Genomic DNA, 23,063 nt, shown 5'->3' with positions numbered 1-23,063 from the left:
AGCCCAGAGAAGGCATGGCCAACGGTCGAGGCAAGCAGGGGAGAACAATAAAGAAAGAATAATATCGCTCAGTAGAGCACTTAATGACGTGCATTAGATCGGTCACTTTTGAAAGTGACGAATGTTTTGAAAAGTATACCACCGAAATGGAGAGAGAAACGGTTAACTGAGCGATACACAGTGAGTTTTCCACTAATAGTTCGTGGTTTCTCACAAAAGGAAAATGTTCCGAATTTGATTCGTGACATTGTGCATGAAAGCATTTCCTCATATATTTACCATGTTATAGTCCTACACCAATTATATAGGATGTTTATTGAATAGTAAATTGTATGCAGAAGCTGATTCCATGGAGATGATGGTTCCTGTTTTACGATTTTCTTTTCTTTTCTAATGCCACTTACACAACAATAGCATGATTGTCAAAGGCATTTGAAAAATTTTTTGATTTGAGGAAACTACATGAAAGTGCATAGAAAATTTATCTTTGAAACCCACAAAACATCTTTCTGGGAGAAGTTCACAGACTCCCACCAGATGGCAGGACCACTCAGTGCACTGGCCCATTGACTTAGGACCTCCCCCACAGGGTATTAAAAAACATTAGTATATCACAATGTTTGTTCATGAAATGCCATTCATTAATATGAAATCATGTTTCCCTTGCTTTTATGGACCAGGTGGATGCATTTTGGCATGGAATGACTTAGATCTCTAAAATAATCTAAGGACATTTCTTTGCACCAAACAATTGTCAGTTCAGTCTTGGGGTTGACCAGTTTGGGTGTCGTCTTCTCTACCATGATTTTCTTCATCTTTGCCCAGCAGTTTTCCATCAGATTTAGATCTGGACTGTTGCCAGGCCAGTCGAGGACCTCAGTCCAATTATCCTGGTCATTTTGTAAACTTTCTTGACTTGTGACATGGAGCTGAATCGTGCATGAAAAAGTCGCACCCATGAATAGCAAAAAAGTTTAACAAATGATCTTTCAGAACTTGAATGTACTGGCCACCATTCATCGTCAGTTTCTTAGGAGGAAAGTAGAGGCCTCCCCTTCCCATTTCACCTGAGAAACACCTCAATACCATTATTGATCGTGGGTGCTTAACCCCTAAATCGCGGGGTTGTTTTGGCTTGACTTGCGTGTCCCTCGGGCATATTCGCGGTCCAACAGACTCTCTAAAATATTTGCCAAAAATCAGTTATTAGTCCTAGAATATTAAAATTACATATGCATATGGCACATACCTTCAGCTTTCTCCTGGGATGTTTGTTGAGCCTTCGTCGAGTACCGTGGGACTTGTGGAGACCACTGAAGTTGGGTAACGAAGTCTCCACTTTACACTTCCCGACAACCCGTAATATGATTACCACAGCCCGATATTATCACTAGAAACACTATTCTATGATTTTCAAATAGTTTGGAATCCATACTATAAAAAAAAAAAAAAAAAAAACACTGTGAAAGCAATGAAAATTACGAGTGCGTATGACCTTCCCACTTGCGCTCGTTCGCCGCTGGTGTTCTGTCATTTATTATTCATAAAAACACTCACACTTTATAATTCTCTTACTATATAACACTTATATATATCTGCAGTTTTTATCCATAAGTTTCCTTCAGTAATAGTAGTTTATTGTCACTGTAGGCATTCAGTTTCTCATTCAGTAAAATACATAGCATTCACTTTCTCATCCTGTATACTAATGTTGAGAGCGAATCTGTCACTTTCACATCCACTTCCATAACTCATAGTATTCATACATGCTAGAGTGAAACTTTCACTTTCATTAGTCCTAGTATATATACTCGTATTCTTATATTACTACTCATTTACATTTCTGTTTACATTCTCTATTTTATTTACATTATTTACATTTCTATTTTATTTACACTGTGTTGTGCACTGTCACTTGCATTAACTTATAAAACTATTTTCCGCTGTTCACTTATATTTACATTCATTGCTTTCACTTGCTGTTTATACATTATTTACACATTATTTACATTTCCACTTGCACTGTTTTAGTCACCAGAAAGATCGTACTCACTGTCCATCATTTTCATTGATAAATTAGCCAGTTCACGTTCCACAGCAGTCACTTAGCCCTTTACCCTTTTCCATACGAGGTTAGTAGGGGTAGAGGTCACAGGGCCCTTTTCATGAGTCTAAAAAGCGGCAGAAATGGACAGGTGCGAATCCGACATGGTTTCACCTTGAAAGACGACAGTAAACTGAATGCTGTGGTGGCCTAGGGGGAGTGTAACGCTGCCAATGTCAGCGTGGTGACAGCTGCTAATATATACGCTATGAAATGATTGACAGGAAATCTAGACAATACATAATAAATTAGGTAGTTCCAGGTGAATGTAAATATCACTTAGGCTTCTCCCTTCATTTCATATATATATTTTTATTACGAGAATAGATTAAACGGCATATTTCAAGGGGAAATAAACAGCGAAAATTAGCGAACGAGTGTACGTGAGATGTTGTCTATCTATCTATCTATCTATTGCCAGACGCCACAATCCCGTAACAGGTGGCCATTTGACTTTGAGTTAGTTGTTTTACAGGGAGGGGCACTAACCCTCCACCAACCCACTTGTTGTCACGTAAGGAACGCATATGGTTTGGTTATATGGTTACCACCCAGCGTTGTCAATGGTTTCTTGGCTTACGGGAAACCATTTGGCTTGTCACTCAATGTAAAGCCACCTGTAATGGAAAGAAAAGCAATAAGAAGTGACCGGAAAGATGGGAGAAATAGGAAGAGAGGAGAGAAGGCACAGAAAAAGAATGATAAAGGCTAAGGAAGGAGTAGGCAGCACTACATCAAGCGAGTGGATGATGGTCGTCACCAGCGTTGTCAGGTGATAATTAGCCAATTCCAGGTGTATGGCACTATCACTTACCTTATTTCTTTTTTGTATATATTATTTGGTATAAGAATAGGGCATAGGGCTTATTTCAATGGATGAAATCAGTGGAAAATGCCGGGGAAGATTTACTTATCGCAGCGCGGCTGGGCAGGCGAGAGGAGAGGGTAATGGAGGGGAGGTAGGGAGGGGAGTCAAGAACGGGGAGAAATGGCTAAATTGTCAACAATGGATGGGGGTACAGATAAGATTAGGAGTGCTGACTAGTGTTGGACATTGGCAGTACTGATAGATGATAAGCCACCACTTGAAAGCCCGGACGAATTCAGAATAACACAGAATCACAAAAGTGATGCCATGCAGTATGATCCCTTGCTCCCAAGTGTCACGAAAGTGACGCCCCGCGGTTAAGGGGCTAACAGTCGGCACCGTGTATGCAGGGTCATATCAACTCCGGGAGGCAGGGCGACGAACCTTGTAGACTGCGCATGGAGCACTTGAAATGTGCTTTCATCAGAAAACATAACTTTTCTCCACTCATCCGATGTCCAGTCTGCACACTTCTTGGCAGGCTGAATGCGCTGCTTCTTCATGGAATCAGTGAGAAACAGTTTCTTGGCTGCAGTGCGGCATGGCAAACCCAGCTCCTTCTGCAAGCAGTGTTGGATAGTTTGAATTGAGATGTAACAGCAGGGGATGCATTCTCTTCATTTCTGCTACTGTCAGTCAAGGATTCTTGATTACTTCCCTCTTCAGAAGCGTATCTGTACCTCTGGAAGTCGTCCTCTTTTTTCCATCGCCATGCTTGTGCTCTGGTACGACATCAGGTGGCAGGCCGCATGCTGTAGCAAGAATCTTCATGACGGTTGACTTTGTGCATCCAGTACGTTCACAAATCATGCTGATAAGGACATTATCCTGCCTCCATGCAATGATACGGACCCTGTCATCCCTTGAACATTACTTTCCAGGCGTGACAACTCGACTCCAGGAAAAATAACAGGGCAAACAGTAATGCATACGAAAAAAGAGGGAGGTTCAAGCTCGGAGCGATGGGAACATATACTCCTACTCTCGTTTCTGGGCAAGCACTGACATGTTGAGTATTTCACCACCTCCCGCCAACACCAGAGGAGTTGCCAGTTACTTCTTTCTGAAAAAATTCACTTGGTAGAGGTGGAAGCACAAAGCAAAGACAGACAATTCTTCCATAGCAATTCATTGTGTAGGTCCTAAGTCATTTTGTGGTGGGTGTATATATAGATTGATAGATATATTTATATAGATAGATAGATAGATATATTTATTTATTTACAGTATATATCTATAGATAGATAGATAGATATAGATATAAAAAGCACAAAGTGCTTTAGTTTTGATATGCACAAATAAAGTAGTATTAGGCCATTTAATCATTGTATCGTCTTACCTTTTTCCAAAGAATTAATGGAATTTTTTAATAATTTAAGAACTGTAGCATCCATTGTCGGAAGAGATGTTATGACAGATGGTGAGTGGGTGTCAGATCTATATATCTATCTCTCTATAGCCCGACGCCCTAATCCCACAAAGGGTGGCAGCAGACAAAACACTTCCAAGTCACTTTGTCACTCACCATTTGACGACCCTCCCCCAACTCACTCCCTCCTCCCTCATGTACCTCTCATCTCCATCCCTCCACCTCATCCTCGGTCTTCCCCTCCCCCTCCCTCCCTCCACCTCACCTACATACACCCTCTTAGTCAGTCTTTCATTTTCCACTCTCTCCACATGTCCAAACCACCTCAGTGTATTTCTTCTGATCTTCTCAACCACATCCACATCCACTCCACAACGTTCCTTCACTCCTTCATTTGTCAACCTGCCCCTACATATCACTCCATGTGCTCCTCTCAAGTAACTCATTTCCACTGCTCTCACTCTTGACTTGTTCTCCTCTAGCAAGGTCCATGCCTTGCTTCCATATGTCAGGGTAGGGATCCCAATACTATCATGCAGTGACGTCTTAACTTCTTAACATGTAGAGGTGTATGGTGTGTAGGAGGACTACTGGGCCTCGGGAGCAGGCTGTGAAGCCTATGCCCAGAGTCCAGCACTTAAAAAAAAAATAAAAAAAAAAAAAAAAAATAAAACTCCCTATTTCTGATCACTGCTTTCAGTGAACCAACAACCTTCCTTCCCTGTTGTACCCTTTCAAGCACTTCATTCCCAAAAGTTCCATCCTTACTCATCACACTACCCAAGTACTTGAATGCACTCACATTCTCCATATCCTCACCATCCAACCTCACTGTGCATTCTGTGACTTCATTCCTCTCAAACACCATAACTTTACTCTTGTTTACATTAACTTTCAGATTCCTCTTCCTACACACTGTCCCAAATTCATTCACCAGACCTTGCAGCTCCCATTCATCTTCACTGAACGATACTGTATCATCAGCAAACAGCAACACCAGAATCTTCCACATCTCACCCTCATTTATTAGAGCCACCCCCACATCCACTGCCCTTCCTTGCACCTCCTTTACAACCCCATCCATGTATATATTAAACAGCCATGGAGACATCATACAACCCTGTTTCAGTCCCACATTTAGATCAAAGAACTCAGCTCACCATCCACTCGCACCGTAGCCCAAGCTCCTTCATACATACTCTTCACAGCACTCAACCATTTCCCGTCCACTCCATATATTCTTTAATACCTTCCACATACCTTGCCTATCTGTTCTGTCATAAGCTTTCTCCAAGTCCATGAAGGCAGCATACACTTTCTTTCCCTTCTCTAGATACTTCTCCACTAAACATCTTAGAACAAATATCTAACCTACACACCCTTTTCTATTCCTAAATCCTCCTTGTGCTTCTCCAACTAGCTCCTCTGTTATATGCCTAACCCTATCAATGAGTATTCTACCATATATTTTTCCAGTCACATTAAGAAGGCAAATACCCCTGTGGTTACCACATACTTTTCTCTCCCCATTTCCTTTGTATAAAGGATCAATTATACCTGATTTCCAGTCTTCTGGAACCCTTCCTTCTTCCCAAGCCAGTCTACACAACTTCCATATCCACTCCACTACAATCTCACCCCTATACTTCAACATTTCATCACACACTTCATCAGTTCCTGGGGCCTTTCCCCAACCACATATACTCACGTTGCTCTCTCTCTCTCTACATTCAGCATATCCTCAAAGTGCTCCTTCCATCTCCTCAACTTCTCTCTCTTCTCCAACAACAGTCTGTTATTCCTATCTTTCTCTCCCCTACTGTTTCCCCTTTCACATTGCCTTACTTTCTTCTTCATTGCTTCCACTACTTCCGCCTGACTTATCTCTTCCTCCCTCCTCTCATCTCTTCTTCTCCCAGCCATTCCCCCACAACTTATACTCGCATTGCTGTCACTCTCTACTTTCAACAAATCCTCAAAGTGCTCCTTCCATCTCCTCAGTCTCTCTCTCCTCCACTAACAATCTGTTGTTCCTATCTTTCACTCCCATCCTATTTCCCCTTTCACACTGCCTTACTTTCTTTACCTCCTTCCAAAACAATTTCTTACTCTCCCTCCATTTCACACTCAGATTCCTCCCAAACTCTTCATCCACTTCTTACTCTCCTTCACCAATCTCTTTACCTCCCTTCTGCTCACATATACCTCTCTCTCCTCTCTCTTATCTTCTCCCCTACCTCTGCTCGCTAGCCATTCACTATATGCCCTCTTCTTTTGTTCCACAGCTCATTTCACCTCATCATTCCACCATGCTGTCCCTTGCACACCCCTGTATCTCCTCCTCACTCCACAAATACATGTGTTAAATATTAGTACATTAGATTTGTTCAGTTGCAATACTGCATTTAGATAACTTAATCCATACCATCCTATGCATTTTTGCAACTTTGTACTCACTCAATTGCAGACCAAAAACAGAAACAATTTTTATTGCATAAAAGAATCCAAAAGGACATATAAATCAAGAAAAAGCAAAACAAAAAAGTACTCCTTATAGGAGAAATGAGACCAGGATGACCGTCCGTCGTGTTTTTAGCCTAGTTTCCCAAGCCACGAGTGACGTTTTCCCACCCATCTGGAAGGGATGAGAGAGGACGGGGGAGGAGAATGGGGAATGTCCTGTTCTCAATATCATCCTTCACTGGCTCATATTCCTCCCCAGAAGTCATCCAGGACTTCCTCTTCTGAAGAATCACTGATTGAAGGGACAGAGGGGTCCATGTGACCATTTCAACAGCCTCCTCCAGCCCAGTGAGGCGGAAAAATGGCATGATTTTCGCAACATTCTGACACTGTAACAAACAGTGGCACACTGATGTTACCCACCCATGTAGAACCAAACTCAGTGCTACAAGTGCTTGAGCATAGTGTTGCCAATACATTAAGATACCCCATAGCAAAAAATTAGCTAGATTGAAGCAGTTTGAGATGCGCTACAGTGCTTGAATTTAGTTTTTGGCACCATCACATTGGTGGGATTGACTGAGATGTTTTGTACTGTCGGCACCGTGCCGATGGTGGGATTGTACGGGTTAAAGTCTTGTACAGTACTGGTAGTAATCATATTAATTTGCTTCACCTTAAGTTGTTTCATTATTAAGTGGTTGATATATTAAAACCTATTTTCATTTTATAGCTGCTCCTGATTCATTATAACATTGTTTTGAAGTCAGAAATGGGTAAGTTGTTTCATTATTAAGTGGTTGATATATTAAAACCTATTTTCATTTTATATCTGCTCCTGATTCATTATAACATTGTTTTGAAGTCAGAAGTGAGTGTGATTTTGTGCTTAAACCCCCTCAGTCATGAAACAAAAACATGTCTCAGTTTGTGTCTCTATGAGAGTAGCATTTTTCTTGCACACATCCTAGAATGTGAGGACTGCTTGTACAAGTGTGAGTACAGTACAAGTATATAAAAATGTACTGTACTGATTTTATGCATAGGTAAGTATGGAAGTGTTTTATTCTGTGTTTCATTTTTTGACTTTACATTTTTTTTTTAAACAGGCAGCTTACGGCCTTATCCACAAAGCAGCAAGAGAGAAGTGCCTCCACATATTGGCAGACCAGACTATGCTGATGACCCTAATGGATTTCCATTATCTGAACAAAAGCTACGGGGTTCAACAAATATCAAGTGCCTTTCTGATGAAGAGATAGAGGGCATGAAAGTGGCTTGTAAGGTATAGTACTGTAGTTAATAATAATGTTTTTACATTTGTAGTGGTAAAACTGCCCTGAATGCCTGAAGTTAGTGAGAAAAGGCATAGGCCAAAAGGTGTGCTATGTCCCATTTACAGTACATTGTGGTTGACATTCATGACGTGACTGTGCTTCATGGGTATTTGATATACTGTACCAAATTGTAGGTTATAGTGTACTGTACAGTGTAAGTAATTGCTGTATAGAATAACAGAAGCAGAAAGTTGTACATGAAATGATATTGTGAATGATGTAGCAGCTGTAATCAGAGATTTGTTTCATTTGTTTCATTTTTGAAGGCTCCAACATGCTTGCATGTTTCAGCCGTGGTCACCTAATGGCGGTTGTCCATGCTGCACGATCTCTGGCTGCTTCCCTATTCAGTCCCATATCCATGAGGTCACACTCACTGACCTTTTCCCAGGTCTTTTTTGGTCTACCTCTCGCAACCCTACCCCTGACATTAACACTTCTCAATTTCTGCACCCAATTAGCATCCCCCATCCTCTCCACATGCCCAAACTATCTCAGACTACCTCTTGTCATCACAACACCAATACATTCCAGTCCCATCCTACCTCTTGACTCTTCCATTATAAACCTAGCCCCCCCTCCCCCCCCAGGCCTCACACTCAGGAACGCACTGTTTATTTACCTAATCATTGTCATTTCTGTACGTTTGAGCCTGCGAATATCCTCTTCCCCTACTGCCCAGGTCCCACTACCATACAGCATTAAACTCTTAACACATTCCGCATACGAAGATCCCATAGCACGGAGAGAGAGCCCTCTTATTGTCAGGAGAGGCAAGAGCTCCCTGAATGTCTTCCAGCCACTCCTCACTCTAGCCACAGAGCTAGCTTCAGCCCCACCTCCAGCACATAACATATATCCAAAATAACAAAACTCTTTCACTTACCCAAGAGACTCACCAGCAAGTTTTATCCTTTCATGCCTGACAATCTCCACATGCTCTCACCGACACACTGCACACATGAAATCAGCATTGTCTTGAATTCAGCATGTAATACCACTGCATCTTTTATGCACCCACCTATCACAAATTGCACAAGATGGAATTACAGTACTTCCCACATCCTTGTGGCAAATTGCACACGGCCACTCCCCCTCTCCTTTGACAGATCGCTATCAGCCCTAGATACCAACACCTTTGTTTTATTTGCATTTACTCTTAAGTCCTTGTGCCCCATACCATTTCTCCACTTCCTAAATCTTTCCTCTGCATCCCATTCATTCTCTGCAATCAGCATCAAATCATCAGCATACAACATCTCCCACGGTAGTCCATTTCTGAAGTCATGTGAGAGGGCTTCAAGTACCGTGATAAACAATAAGGGGCTCAAGACAGACCCCTGATGTACCCCAACATTCACGGAAAACTCATCACACAAGTCTCCAGTTACCCTTACCTGGGTGCGAGCATCCACATTCATGGCCATGACGACCTAAACCAGCCACTCCTCGATCCCAGGCTTTCTCATGGCCCACTTCACTACCTCTCTAGGGACTCTGTCAAAGGCCATCTCTGAGTCAACAACAACAAAGTGCAGTTTATTTTTCTTTCCCATATATTTTTCCTGAAGGTGTCGAACAATGAATATGGCATCAGTGGTCCCTTGCCTGGGCCAAACTTGATCTCATCAATATTCACTCCTTCTTTAATCATACCTTCTAGAACTCTCTCCATGACCCGCATTATCTGGGTCAAAAGCTTTATGCTGTTATAATTTCCTCTTTCCAGAGCATCACCCTTCCCCTTGTACACATTTACAGTTACACTCTTCAGCCAGTCATCTGGGACAACACACTCATATATAATCATATTTATTAGGTCAGTGACTAACCCTACTCCTGTATCTCCTGAGGCCTTCAACATTTTGGCAGTGAACCCAGACACACCTGCTGCCTTCCCCACCTGCATCCTGCCTATTGCCCTGTTCACAGTAGCTGCATCAATCAAAGGCCAAGGGCCAAACACTGGATCTGCTGACTCCAAACCTTCCCTGTCCCAGTCATTGTATTGAGAATTATTAAGGCTACCTGTGGGGATTTCCCGGTTGAGGAATGGAGTCTCAGATTGAGAGATAGAGCTATGTTATGTTTGTTGTTGTGGTCCAAGGGTCATCTGGGTGTGAACTGTGAACCTGATAAACTGCACACATCCAGCCAATGTACTACCTTATTGTTGCTTTTTGTCCTCCGTTCAGGGGATGGGGAGGCAGTAGATAGGCATATGCAGGTCTGACCAGCTCCACCATCGTGATACACTCGTAGCAGCTCCCCAATATCCGGCAGTGTTGCATACCAGTGGGAGTGTTTGGTCAGTGAGCATGTCGGATATCGAAGCAGTTATCCCCATAATTTACTGAAGAAAAGCCAGCAATGTGTTCTAGGCCCAAAACCAAACTCTCATATACCTTACTCTCTCTCTCTCTCTCTCTCTCTCTCTCTCTCTCTCTCTCTCTCTCTCTCACACACACACACACACACACACACACACACACACACACACACACACACACACACACACACACACACACACACTAACACACATAGATAGGCACATGCAGGTCTGACCAGCTCCACCATCGTAGTACACTCGTACCAGCTCCCCAATATCCGGCAGTGTTGCATACCAGTGGGAGTTTTTGGTCAGTGAGCATGTCGGATATCGAAGCAGTTATCCCCATAATTTACTGAAGAAAAGCCAGCGATGTGTTTTAGGCCCAAAACCAAACTCTCATATACCTTACTCTCTCTCTCTCTCTCTCTCTCTCACACACACACACACACACACACACACACACACACACACACACACACACACACACACACACACACACGGGTCGCCAACAGAGACGGACCTCTTCCAGGATTGTGGGGAAATAATCGCTGAATCACCGACAAAAGGAAGCTGAGCCTAATTGTGAATGTGTTAATGAGTGCGTGAGTGGTGGTCCTGTCGGACAGTAATTAAAAAAAAAAAAAACGCGGTTTCGGTTATAAAAGGGACAAGATAAAGTGAAAACAGAAAGTCTCCATATGGTTGAATCATGGAGGAAACGGACGGTGCATTGTTTACGATCAGTGAGAAAGAATTTGTGGGCATTTGTGAAGAGGATGTGGGGAAAGGAAATATTAATTTGAACCAGACAAGAATAGCAGGTGTAGAGAAAACAGCGGAGAGGAATGACCAGGAGATAAAAAAGGTATGGGCAGTGATTAAAGAGTTACAGGAACGGACCATAGAGCAGGAAAACGAGATCAAAAGTTTAAGGAGTACACTGGAAAAAATCTGTACATGTAGTGACAAACAAGAAAGGGAAGTTACTGAATTAAAAGTGAACAATGAATCAGCCTCGAATGAAATAAAACAGCTTAAGAGGGAGAATAAGAGGTTGGAAGAGGAAAGGGACATGATGAAAAGCAAACTAGATGAGTATAAATCCAAATCAAGAATACAGGAAGAGCACATTAAAGAAATCAAGGAGCAACATAAGGGGTGGAAGAAAATTCAGGAAGAGGGAAATGTAAATTTGAGAGAGATTATAGACCAACAAAGCAAGGAAAAAGTGGAGAGGGAAGTGGTTAGGGTGTTGAGAAGTAGAGAATCTTTAGTTAGAGATGTAGCAGATAAGAAAAAATGTATAATAATTTCAGGAGTTAAAGACAAACGTATTACAATAAGATCAGACAGAGAAAGAGAAGAACTGAGTAAGGTTAAAGAAATAATATCAGTAGTCATGGAGGAAAACAAAGAAGCTCAAGAAGAGATTGAAGAGGTGTTTAGGTGGGGAAAGTACAAGGAAGGAGGGGCAAGGCCATTGACGGTAAAGTTTAAGTCCCAAGCAACAGTTAACGAAATTATCAGTAGAACATGGAAACTATCGGATAAGGAAGGGTTTAAAAATGTTTGGATAAGGAGAGATGCAAACGAGGAAGAAAGAGCTAAAATAAAGGACTTAGTGAAGGAAGCAAAGGTAAAAAACGAACAGAGAACGGAGAAAGAGAAGACAGTGTTTTATTGGAGAGTCATGGATCAGAAGTTAAAGAAGTGGTACCGGCAGAGAGAAGGAGAAAAGAGAGTACAGTATAGAAAACATAAAAAATCATTGGAAGGTGGCATATACTAATGTTGATGGTTTAATGGAGAAGAGACAGAAAAGAAAAAACAGGAGGAGGGGTGATGATATCAGTGAATACAACATAAATGTAGATACTGTGGAAATGGGAGAAGGCAGGGCCGAAGTGATAAATATGAAATTAGAAACTGGAGAGAATAACAAGCTAGATATGGCAGTAGTGTATGTTCCCCCTAAGACAAGAGCATGGAGTGATGATGAATACCAGGAAATGCCATCAGACATGGCATGTTATTTACAGAAACTGATTGAGAAAAGCAACAATATAATTTTAATGGGTGACTTCAATTGTAAAGAGGTGAACTGGAAGGAATGGGACTCAGGAGGCGGCGAGAATTCATGGGGCACTATATTATTAAATATAGCAATGAACAATGTGATGATGCAATGGGTCAAAGAAGAGACAAGGTTCCGAGGTGAGGACTCATCAGGAAGACTGGACTTACTGTTTACGAAAGAACCCGATGTAATAGAATCCTTGAAATATCAGTGTCCTATTGGAAAAAGTGATCATGTAGTCATTGAGTTCCAGATGATAACAGGGAACGTGGAGCCAAGAGACGAGCTTTGTAGGCAGGGAAGGTACAACTTTGGGAAAGCAAACTTTACAGGATTGAGAAAATTTTTTGAAAATGCAGATTGGAGAAAATTCAGAGAAACAAGAGAGATACAGAGGAAGTGGGATATTTTTCTAGACCTGTATAGTTCGGGAGTGGAAAAATTTGTGCCAAGAGTAAAGGGGAAAGAAAACAGGAAAAAAGAGTGGTTTAATAAAAGGTGTATGATAGCAAAAGAAGAGAGAGACACGGCATGGAACAATTGGAGAAAGAGAGGTGACAACAGAACAAGGAAGAATATAAAAGAACTAGAAATGAATACACAAGAATACGCAGAGAAGAAGAAAGGAATTTTGAAATAGGTATAATAGACAAATGTAAGGATGAACCCAAACTGTTTGTTAATGGCAAACTGAAACAAAAGGAAGGAATTACCAGACTGAAAGTAGAAGAAGAGGTCTATAAGGATGCGGCAATGCAAGCAGAAATAATGAACAAACGTTTCCAGTCAGTTTTCACTAATGAAAAGGAGTTTGTGGAAGTGGAGGTAGTGACTAGAAATGTAGTGATAAAAGATATAAAAGTGGAAGTACAGGAAATGTATAAACTACTAGAAACTCAACATGTAAGGAAAGCCCCAGGACCAGATGGAATCGCTAATTGGGTACTGAAGGAATGCAGAGAACAACTGGCAGATAAGATTCACAGTTTGATTGTGTGTTCTCAGGAAGAGGGGAAAGTGCTTCAAGAATGGAAGATGGCAAATGTGGTACCAATTTATAAGGGAGGAAACAAGGAAGAACCCCTGAGTTATAGACCAGTGTCCCTAACCAGCATGGTCGCAAAATTGTGTGAAAGAATTCTGAAAGATAGATGGATAAAATATCTGGAAGAGATGAATATTTTGGCTGATAGTCAGTTTGGATTTAGAAGTGGAAGGTCATGTGTTTCCAACTTGTTGAGTTTTTACTCAGGAACGATTGATGTGCTTCAGGAAAGAGAAGGTTGGGTGGATTGTGTGTATTTAGATTTGGAGAAGGCCTTTGACAAGGTACCCCATAAGAGACTAATGTGGAAACTAGAGCATATAGGAGGACTGAAGGGGAACCTCCTAGAATGGATGAGAGACTTTTTGAGAGACAGACAAATGAGGTCAGTAATAAAGGATAAGATTTCTGGATGGAGGGAAGTAACAAGTGGAGTCCCACAGGGCTCGGTGTTGGCGCCAGTAATGTTCCTGATTTACGTAAATGATATGGTAGCTGGAGTGAACAGTTATGCAGGTCTGTTTGCTGATGATGCAAAGATCATGAGGAAGGTAAAGGTTGAGGAGGACTGCAAAATGCTGCAGGAGGATCTGGATAGGATACACGAATGGAGCCGGATGTGGGAAATTAAATTCAATGCAAAGAAATGTAAAATATTGGAAATGGGTAAAAGTACCAAGAGGCCACCATTGAATTATTTGATGGGTAATGAACCAATCACAAAAGCGAGAGAAGAGAAAGATTTGGGTGTGCTGGTCCAGGACAGTTTGTCACCTGAAAAACACATTAACAAGACAGTTAGAGAGACGAATAAACTCTGTCTATCTATCTATCGCCAGACGCCTCAATCCCGTTTGGGGTGGTCACAAACAAATCGCCTCCAAGTCGCCTTGTCCCCTGCCATCTCACTGCCCTGCTCCCAACTCACACCCCCGTCTTTCATATACGCCTCCACCCCATCCATCCAGATCATCCTCAGCCTCCCCCTCCGTCATCCCCCCTCCACCTCACTCACATACACTCTCTTCGTCAGTCTTTCACCCTTCATCCTCTCCACATGGCCAAACTACCTCAGTGTGTTCCCCATAACGCTTCCTATCACATCCACATCCACACCACAACACTCCTTTATATCCTCATTCGTCAGCCTGTCTCTCCATGTGACTCCACAGGCTCCTCTTAAATAACTCATTTCCATTGCTCTCACTCTTGACTTGTGTCCTTCCAACAACGCCCAAGCTTCACTTCCGTACGTTAGAGTTGGGATCACAATACTGTCATGTAGTAACTTTTTCACTTCCATGCTCACTTCCCTGTTTCTTATCACTGCTTTCACAGAACCAGCAACCTTTCTTCCCTGCTGTACCCTTTCACGCACTTCACCCTCCAAACCTCCATCCTTACTCATCACACTACCCAAGTACTTAACCCCTACACCGCGGGCATGTTTACCGATGTTTTGCGTGTGCCGCAGGGTTATTTGGGCTCCGACAGACTCTCAAAAAATATTTGCCAAAAATCAGTTATTAGTCCTAGAATATTAAAATTACATATGCTTATGGCACATACCTTCAGCTTTCTCCTGGAATGTTTGTTGAGCCTTCGTCAGTTACCATAGGACTTGTGGAGACCTCTGAAGTTGGGTAACGAAGTCTCCACTTTACACTTCCCGACAACCCGTAATATGATTACCACAGCCAGATATTAACACTATAAACACTACTCTATGATTTTCAAGTAGTTTGGGATCCATACTCCCCAAAAAAAACCACTGTGAAAGCAATGAAAATTACGAGCGCGTCTGACCGTCGCACTGGTACTAGTTCGCTCTTGGTATTCTGTCATTTATTATTCATAAAACCCCTCACACTTTATATTTCTATTACTATATAACACTTATATATATCTACAGTCTTTATCCATAAGTTTCCTTCAGTAGTATTAGTTTATTGTCACCGTAGGGATTCAATTTCTTTCAGTAAAATACGTAGCATTCACTTTCTCGTCCTGTATACTAGCATTGAGAGTGAATGTCACTTTCATCTTCACTCTCATAACTCATAGCATTCAGACATGCTAGAGTGAAACTTTCACTTTCATTACTCCTAGGGTATATACTCCATCCATCCATTGCCAGATGCCATGTATCCCAAACGGGGTGGTCAAGGGCTTAGAGTTAATTGTTTTACAGGGAGGGGCACTAATCCTCCACCAACCCCACTTGACACGTAGGGAGGCCAACAGCATCTGGTGTTCCCAGGCAGTCACCCATCCAAGTACTAACCAGACCCAGCGTATTCTTATAATACTACTCATTTACATTTCTATTTACGTTCTCTATTTTATTTACGTTATTTACATTTCTATTTTATTTACACTGTGTTATGCGCTGTCACTTGAAGTAACTTATAAAACTGTTTTCCATTGTTCACTTATATTTACATTCATTACTTTCACTTGCTGTTTACACATTATTTACAATTCCACTTGCACTGTTTTACTCAATAGAAAGATCGTAGTCACTCTTTTATCAGTTGTCAGCCCTTTACCTCTTTCCACACGAGGTTTAGTAGGGGGTAAAGGTCACAGGGCCCTTTGCATGGGGGTGAAAAAGTCTCTGAAGTCAGCAAGAAGAAACATACGTACCCCCACTTCGGAAGATGAGAGTAAACTGATAACGGAGGGCCGGGGTAGAGGCCTACTTAGGGGATATTCAGTGCTACCAATGTTAGCTCTTGAAACAGCTATGTCTAGCACTGAAATGATTGGCAGGAAATCTAGACAATACATTATAAATTAGGTAGTTCCAGGTGAATGTAAGTATCACTTAGGCTTCTCCCTTCCCTCCTTATATGTATATTTATTACGAAAATAGATTATACGGCATATTTCAAGGGGAAAAAAAACAGCGAAAATTAGCGAACGAGGTGCACATGAGGTGTTGTCAGGTGATAATTAGCCAATTCCAGGTGTATGGCACTCTCACTTACCTTATTTCTTTCTTGTATATATTATTTGGTATAAGAATAGGACATAGGGCTTATTTCAATGGATGAAATCAGTGAAAAATTCCAGGGAAGATTTACTTAGTGTAGCACGGCCGGGCAGGCGAGAGGATAGGGTAATGGAGGAGGGGTAGGGAGGGGAGTCAAGAACGGGGAGAAATGGCTAAATTGTCAACAATGGATGGGAGTACAGATGGGATTAGGAGTGCTGACTAGTGTTGGACATTGGCAGTACTGATAGATGATACAAGCCTCCACTTGGAAGCCCGGGTGAATTCAAAATAACACAGAATCACAAAAGTGACGCCCCGCGGTATGATCCCTTGCTCCCAAGCGTCACGAAAGTGACGCCCCGCGGTTAAGGGGTTAAACATACTCACATTTTCCAATTCCTCACCATCCAGCCTCGCTGTACATTCACTGACTTCACCTCTCTCAAAGACCATCACTTTACTCTTCCCTACATTCACCTTTAGATTCCATTTCTTACACACTCTCCCAAACTCATCCACCAAGCCTTGCAGCTCCCCTTCGTCTTCACTCAACAACACAGTATCATCTGCAAACAACAGTACAAGGAGTTTCCAAACTCTATCCTCTCTCACCAGGGCCACTCCAACATCCACTACCCTACCTTGTACCTCTTTTATTATCCCATCCATGTAAAGATTGAACAACCATGGAGACGACACATCCCTGTTTCAATCCAACTTTCAAAGAGAAAAATTCACTTAGTTCACCATCCACACGCACTGCAGCCTTCGCACCATCGTACATACGCTTCACAGCATTCAACAACTTCCCATCTAATCCATATATTCTGAACACTTTCCACAATCCTTTTCTATCCACCCTGTCATATGCTTTCTCCAAATCCATGAAAGCCGCATACAACTTCTTTCCCTTCTCTAGAAACTTTTCCACTGAAGATCTAAGAATGAATATCTGATCTACACAACCTCGTCCCTTCCTAAAGCCTCCCTGTTCTTCTCCAACTAATTTCTCTGTTCTTTCTCTAACTCTGTCAATAAGTATCCTACCATACACTTTTCCTATTATACTAAGAAGACAGATGCCCCTATGATTACCACACACTTCTTTTTCCCCTTTTCCTTTGTACAAGGGAATAATTATACCTGACTTCCAATCCTCCGGGACTCTACCTTCCTCCCAGGCCAATCTGCACATCTTCCACATCCATTCTACTACTATCTCTCCCCCATGCTTCAGCATTTCACCACACACTCCTGACTAATATAAGAGTAGCTTTTCATTATATGGATGAGGAGATGATGAAAAAATTGATAGTGGCCATGATTTGCCCCAGGTTGGAATATGCAGCAGTAGTGTGATCCCCACACAAAAAGAAAGATATAAACAAGATTGAGAGAATACAAAGAACAGCAACCAAGATGGTCCCCAGTCTGGCAGATCTGTTGTACAGAGAGAGGCTGGAAAAGCTGGATTTGCCTTCCTTAGAAGAAAGGAGAAAGAGAGGTGACATGATTGCAGTGTTCAGGACCATGATGGGAGTAGATAAAATTGACAAAGAAGATCTGTTTTTATGGGATAAGAGAGTAACAAGAGGACACGGAATGAAACTGAGGAAGCCAAGCTGCTTGAAGGATATCAAGAAATATAGTTTTCCTTATAGATGTATAGACCTGTGGAATAACCTGGACAAAGAGATCGTCTAGTCTAAAAACTTAAACGAGTTTAAAGCTAAATTTGACATACTGAGAAACAGAGACGGGACCCCACGAGCATAGCTCATTTCCTGTATATCACAATTAGGTAAATACACACACACACACACACACACACACACACACACACACACACAACTCAGGCAGTGTCAGATTCAACACATCTGTCTCCTCGCTCCATGCTGGCCACCCTTGGCCACAACTGACCATACCTAAATACTGTAGTATCTTTATATGAGTCAAGCTCTGTACAGGGTTAAACTAAATGGTGTGCTAAGATAGTAGAGCAGGTTTAAGCAAAAGTGTTGTCCAAATAACAGAATACAGCCAATCCGCCCCTCTCCCGGTGACGACTCGAGGTGCCTGGAACCATTGTTTGACTCTCTTCTTCTTCATTTCTGCAACATTCGCGTCCTTTCCTCTAACTTTCGCTCTGTTGAGCACCACCTCCCCTCCTCTAAACCTCACCTTCTTTTTCTAATTGAGACTCAGCTGTCTGAGGCAACTGACAGCAAACCCTTTTCTGTATCCTCCTACTTTCTCTATACTCATTTCAAAGCCAAAGGTGGCTATTGTGTATATATACGCAACGACATATCTTGCTGTCGTGTTCCTGAACTCAATTCTTCTGAATTCTCTACACTCTGGCTTCGGCTTTCCTGTCATTCTCTGACTAAATATATCTGTGCTGTTTACTTATCCCCTAATTCTACTATCAAAAATTCTTCGACTATACTTACTTCTACGATGGAACACATTCTATCCATTTCTCCTTTCTCTGAAATCTCCATTCTAGGAGATTTCAATGTTCACCACCACCTTTGGCTCTCCTCTCCTTTCACTGATCCACCTGGTGAACAAGCCTACATCTTTTCTATCCTTAATGACTTAGAGCAGCTTGTACAGCACCCTACCCGTATCCCTGACCGCCTTGGAGAGAGCTCCAACATACTTGACCTCTTCCTCACAAGTAATCCTCCTTCTGCTTACTCTGTTAATCTTTTCTCTCCATTGGGCTGCTCCGATCACAACCTTATTACCTTAACCTGTCCTATCACTCCGGTACGGCCTGTGGATCCTCCAGGGAAACGTCGTCTGTGGCATTTTGGAGCCGCGGACTGGGAGGCCCTCAGGCAGTACTTCTTTGATTTTCCCTGGAATGATTATTGCTTCGATGGCCATGAGCCATCTGAGTGTGCCTTGCGCATTATGGAGGTTATTCTCTCGGGCATGGAAGCATGCATTCCTTTCTCATATCCTTTGACTAACGCAAGAAAGCCTTGGTTTAATCACGCTTGTTCTAATGCTGTCGGCAACAAGGAGAGGGCCTAAAAAAGGTACCGGAGCCAACCCACTCCTGAATCACATCATCTTTATGTTTCTGCCCGGAATCGTGCTAAGTCTGTTCTTCGCTCTACTAAAAATAATTTCATCCATACTAAATGCTCTCAACTCTCCAACTCGAATTCTTCCCGCTCCTTCTGGCACCTTGCCAGAAATCTTTCTAACAACTTTACCTCATCATCCTTCCCTCCCCTTTTCTACTCTGATGGTTCTGTAGCTATTTCTTTTACTGATAAAGCAGATCTCTTCGCACAGACTTTCTCCTCCAATTCTACCTTAGATGATTCCGGTGCTGTTCCTCCATCACTTCCCCCTTCTGACTTCCTCATGGCTGACATTAAAATTTCTTCAGCTGATGTATTTTCTGCCATCACTGGCCTCAGTACTAACAAGGCATATGGGCCTGATGGGGTCCCTCCTGTTGTTCTCAAGAACTGTGCTTCTGTGCTTACATCCTGCCTAGGCAAACTCTTTCGCCTTTGTCTGTCAACTTGTACCTTTCCTTCTTACTGGAAGTTTGCTCTCATTCAGCCAGTCCCAAAGAAGGGTGACCACTCCCAACCCTTCAACTATCGTCCAATTGCTTTAACGTCCTGTATTTCAAAAGTTTTCGAGTCAATTCTCAATAGAAAAATTTTAAGGCATCTTTCCTATCACGACCTTCTTTCCGATCGTCAGTATTGGCTCCATCAGGGACGCTACACTGGCGATCTTCTCACCTACCTTTCAGACTCCTGGTCATCCTCCTTTCGGGACTTTGGCGAAAACTTTGCCATTGCACTTGACATCTCAGAGGCTTTCGATCGAGTCTGGCATAAATCTTTAATTTCCAAACTGCCCTCTTACGGTTTCTATCCTTCTATCTGTGCCTTCATCGCTAGCTTCCTTTCTGGTCGTTTTATAGCCACTGTTGTAGACGGCCATCGTTCTTCTAGATCTATCAACAGTGGTGTTCCTCAGGGCTCTGTCCTATCACCAACTCTTCCTTTTATTCAACAATGATCTTCTAAGCTGTACATCTAACCCTATCCACTCATACGCTGATGACTCCATCCTTCACCTTTCCATTCGGTTCTCACAACGCCCATCTCAACAGTTACTTCCAACAAACAAGGGATGAGGCTATGGCACACCTAATGTCTGACTTGGCTCGTATCTCTGACTGGGGTAAAAATAATATGGTTGTTTTTAATGCATCTGAGACTCAGTTTTTACACCTATCAACCCGACAAAATCTTCCACAGGTATACCCACTGTTGTTTAATACTGTAATATTCAGCTTAATCCTGCATCATCCTTGAACATGCTTGGGGTTTCATTTACTCAGGACTTATCTTGGAAAGATCATATTACATCTCTTGTAAAATCTGCTTCCAAGAGATTGGGTGTGCTAAGCCGACTCCGCTCTTTATTTACCCCTGCACAATTGTTGACTCTATACAGGGGTTTTATTTGCCCCTGTGTGGAGTACAACTCTCATGTGTGGGGAGGCTCCCCACATACAGCTCTTCTCAATAGGGTGGAGTCAAAGGCTTTTCGTCTCATTAACTCTCCTCCTCTTACTGACTCCCTTCAACCTCTGTCTCTTCACCGCACTGTTGCATCTTTATCTCTTTTCTATCGCTACTTTAATGGTCACTGCTCCTCTGAACTGTCTGCTTGCATTCCTTCACCTCTACAACGGGGCGTAGCACCCGTCTGGCAGCAAACTCTCATCCCTTTTCTGTCCAACTCTTTAATGCAAGAGTTAACCGTTACTCCCAGTCTTTCATTTATGCAACAGGTCAACTCTGGAACTGTCTCCCTCTGTCTGTATTTCCTGCTGCCTATGATCTCCAGTCTTTGAAACGCAGTGTGTCCAGGCATCTCAAAGTGATCGGATCTTGAATTTGGCTCTCTATTGTATTTTGTTTTTCTCTTGGAGGGAACTGTTACTGCGGGCTCATGGCCTTTGGTTCCTTCTTCCTTGGAGAAAAAAAAAAAAAATTAGTGCAGGAATGCGCTGATCAAGCTTCAGAAGCTGTTTCGTCTATCACAGGCGAGTACCAAGAAGATGCATGCTTGTAAGTAGAACTTTTTTCTCAGTAATATCACAAGATGAACATCATCTTTAGTATAGTGAATGTAGAATGAGTTAAGAAAAGGGGTAAAGGTAGAAAACAGGATGATGATTTATACCAGGAACTGGTTCAAATGGAAACATATGATAAACTAGTAGAGAAGGTGAACAAATTGGAGAAGGCTTTTCAGAGTGAAATGGATGAAATTAAGAAGCAATTGCACATGCAGAAGGAAGAAAATGAAAAATTAGTAAAGGAATTAAATAAAAAAGACACAACAATAGATGAGCTGTCAGTAGAAGTGGATTCACTTAGATGGACGAGTAGTGAAATGGCAAGTACAGTTGTCAACCATGAGAGTATAATGGAGGAGTTCAGAAATGATATAGAGACAGTTAAGCAAGCAGGCAGTCTGATAGGCCAAAGTAGTGATATTGAAGAGAAGATAGCCCAGGTGAATGAAGTGATGCAGTTACAGAGATTATATGGAAATTATGTATGCTGAAATGGTGAAAGTAAGGAAAGACTTCTTAGTCGATGAAAAAAGCATTAGAAAGGAAGTTTAAAAAAAAAATCCAGAACAACCCAAAATTGGTCAAAGATTCAGCAGATATCAACAAATCTGTAATAATCAATGGTATAGAGGAGGAAGAAATAAAAAACAAAATTTCAGGAGACAAAAGGAAGTGGCAAATATAATGAGCATATTGAACGAAGTATCAGAGGAGATCTGTAATAAAGACATAGAGGAACACAAAAAGCTAGGGAATACAGTAATCCCTCCAATATCCGATGTAATAGAGCCAAAGGCATGTCTGGAAAGTGGGTCTGTCCGGATAGTGGGCCCCTGCCTCCTGGACAGGTACTTATGGACCCTAACCCAGCCTAACTCAGAAAACCACCTACATACAGTAACTCTCTACCGGACATGCTTAGCACCTATGTAAGACACAAATAAGGGACAGAAAGCATGAAATAAATGAAAAGGAACCAGAGAAAGGAATTAGAAGTGAGTATGGAAAATATTTAGCAGTGTACAGTGAGTCCTCGAAATATGAAAACCCAAAGTACGAATTTTCGATGGTACGAAATTGATTAATATAGGACAAATTACACAGTACGAAAATATCTGTCTCGATGATACGAAAATCAATACTCGATATGAAAGGAAATTCAGAGATAGCCCGATTATCCAGACTGTATGATGTGAAGAAGTGCCTGAATAGTCTGAAATCACGATTAATCTGGCGGAAACAAAACACAAGATTGATTTATATACCGGTAAATGTACAATGAAAGACACAACTATCTTCCCAGTTCAGTCTGAAGAAAATTTACACCAGGCGAAATACA

The 23,063-nt window shown here is 42.0% G+C and overlaps 1 protein-coding gene across 5 annotated transcripts in view; it reads left to right on the top strand.

Annotated features, from left to right (window-relative positions):
- The window catches only part of LOC145411057 (methionine aminopeptidase 1), a 169,974-nt gene that overhangs the window by 62,481 nt on the left and 84,430 nt on the right, over nt 1-23,063 (top strand). For all 5 annotated transcript variants that reach the window (XM_080281132.1, XM_080281130.1, XM_080281131.1 and 2 more), the window contains one exon: nt 7,914-8,089. In XM_080281132.1, coding sequence (XP_080137258.1) covers nt 7,914-8,089 — 176 coding nt within the window. The remainder of the gene's footprint in view (nt 1-7,913; nt 8,090-23,063) is intronic.

The sequence above is a fragment of the Coenobita brevimanus genome, chromosome 87 (genome assembly GCF_032717465.1).
Source record: "Coenobita brevimanus isolate Jiangsu-jjx chromosome 87, ASM3271746v2, whole genome shotgun sequence".
Classification (NCBI taxonomy): Eukaryota; Metazoa; Arthropoda; class Malacostraca; order Decapoda; family Coenobitidae; genus Coenobita; species Coenobita brevimanus.
Note: the sequence above shows the minus strand (reverse complement) of the source record. Positions and strands in the feature narration are given on the sequence as shown.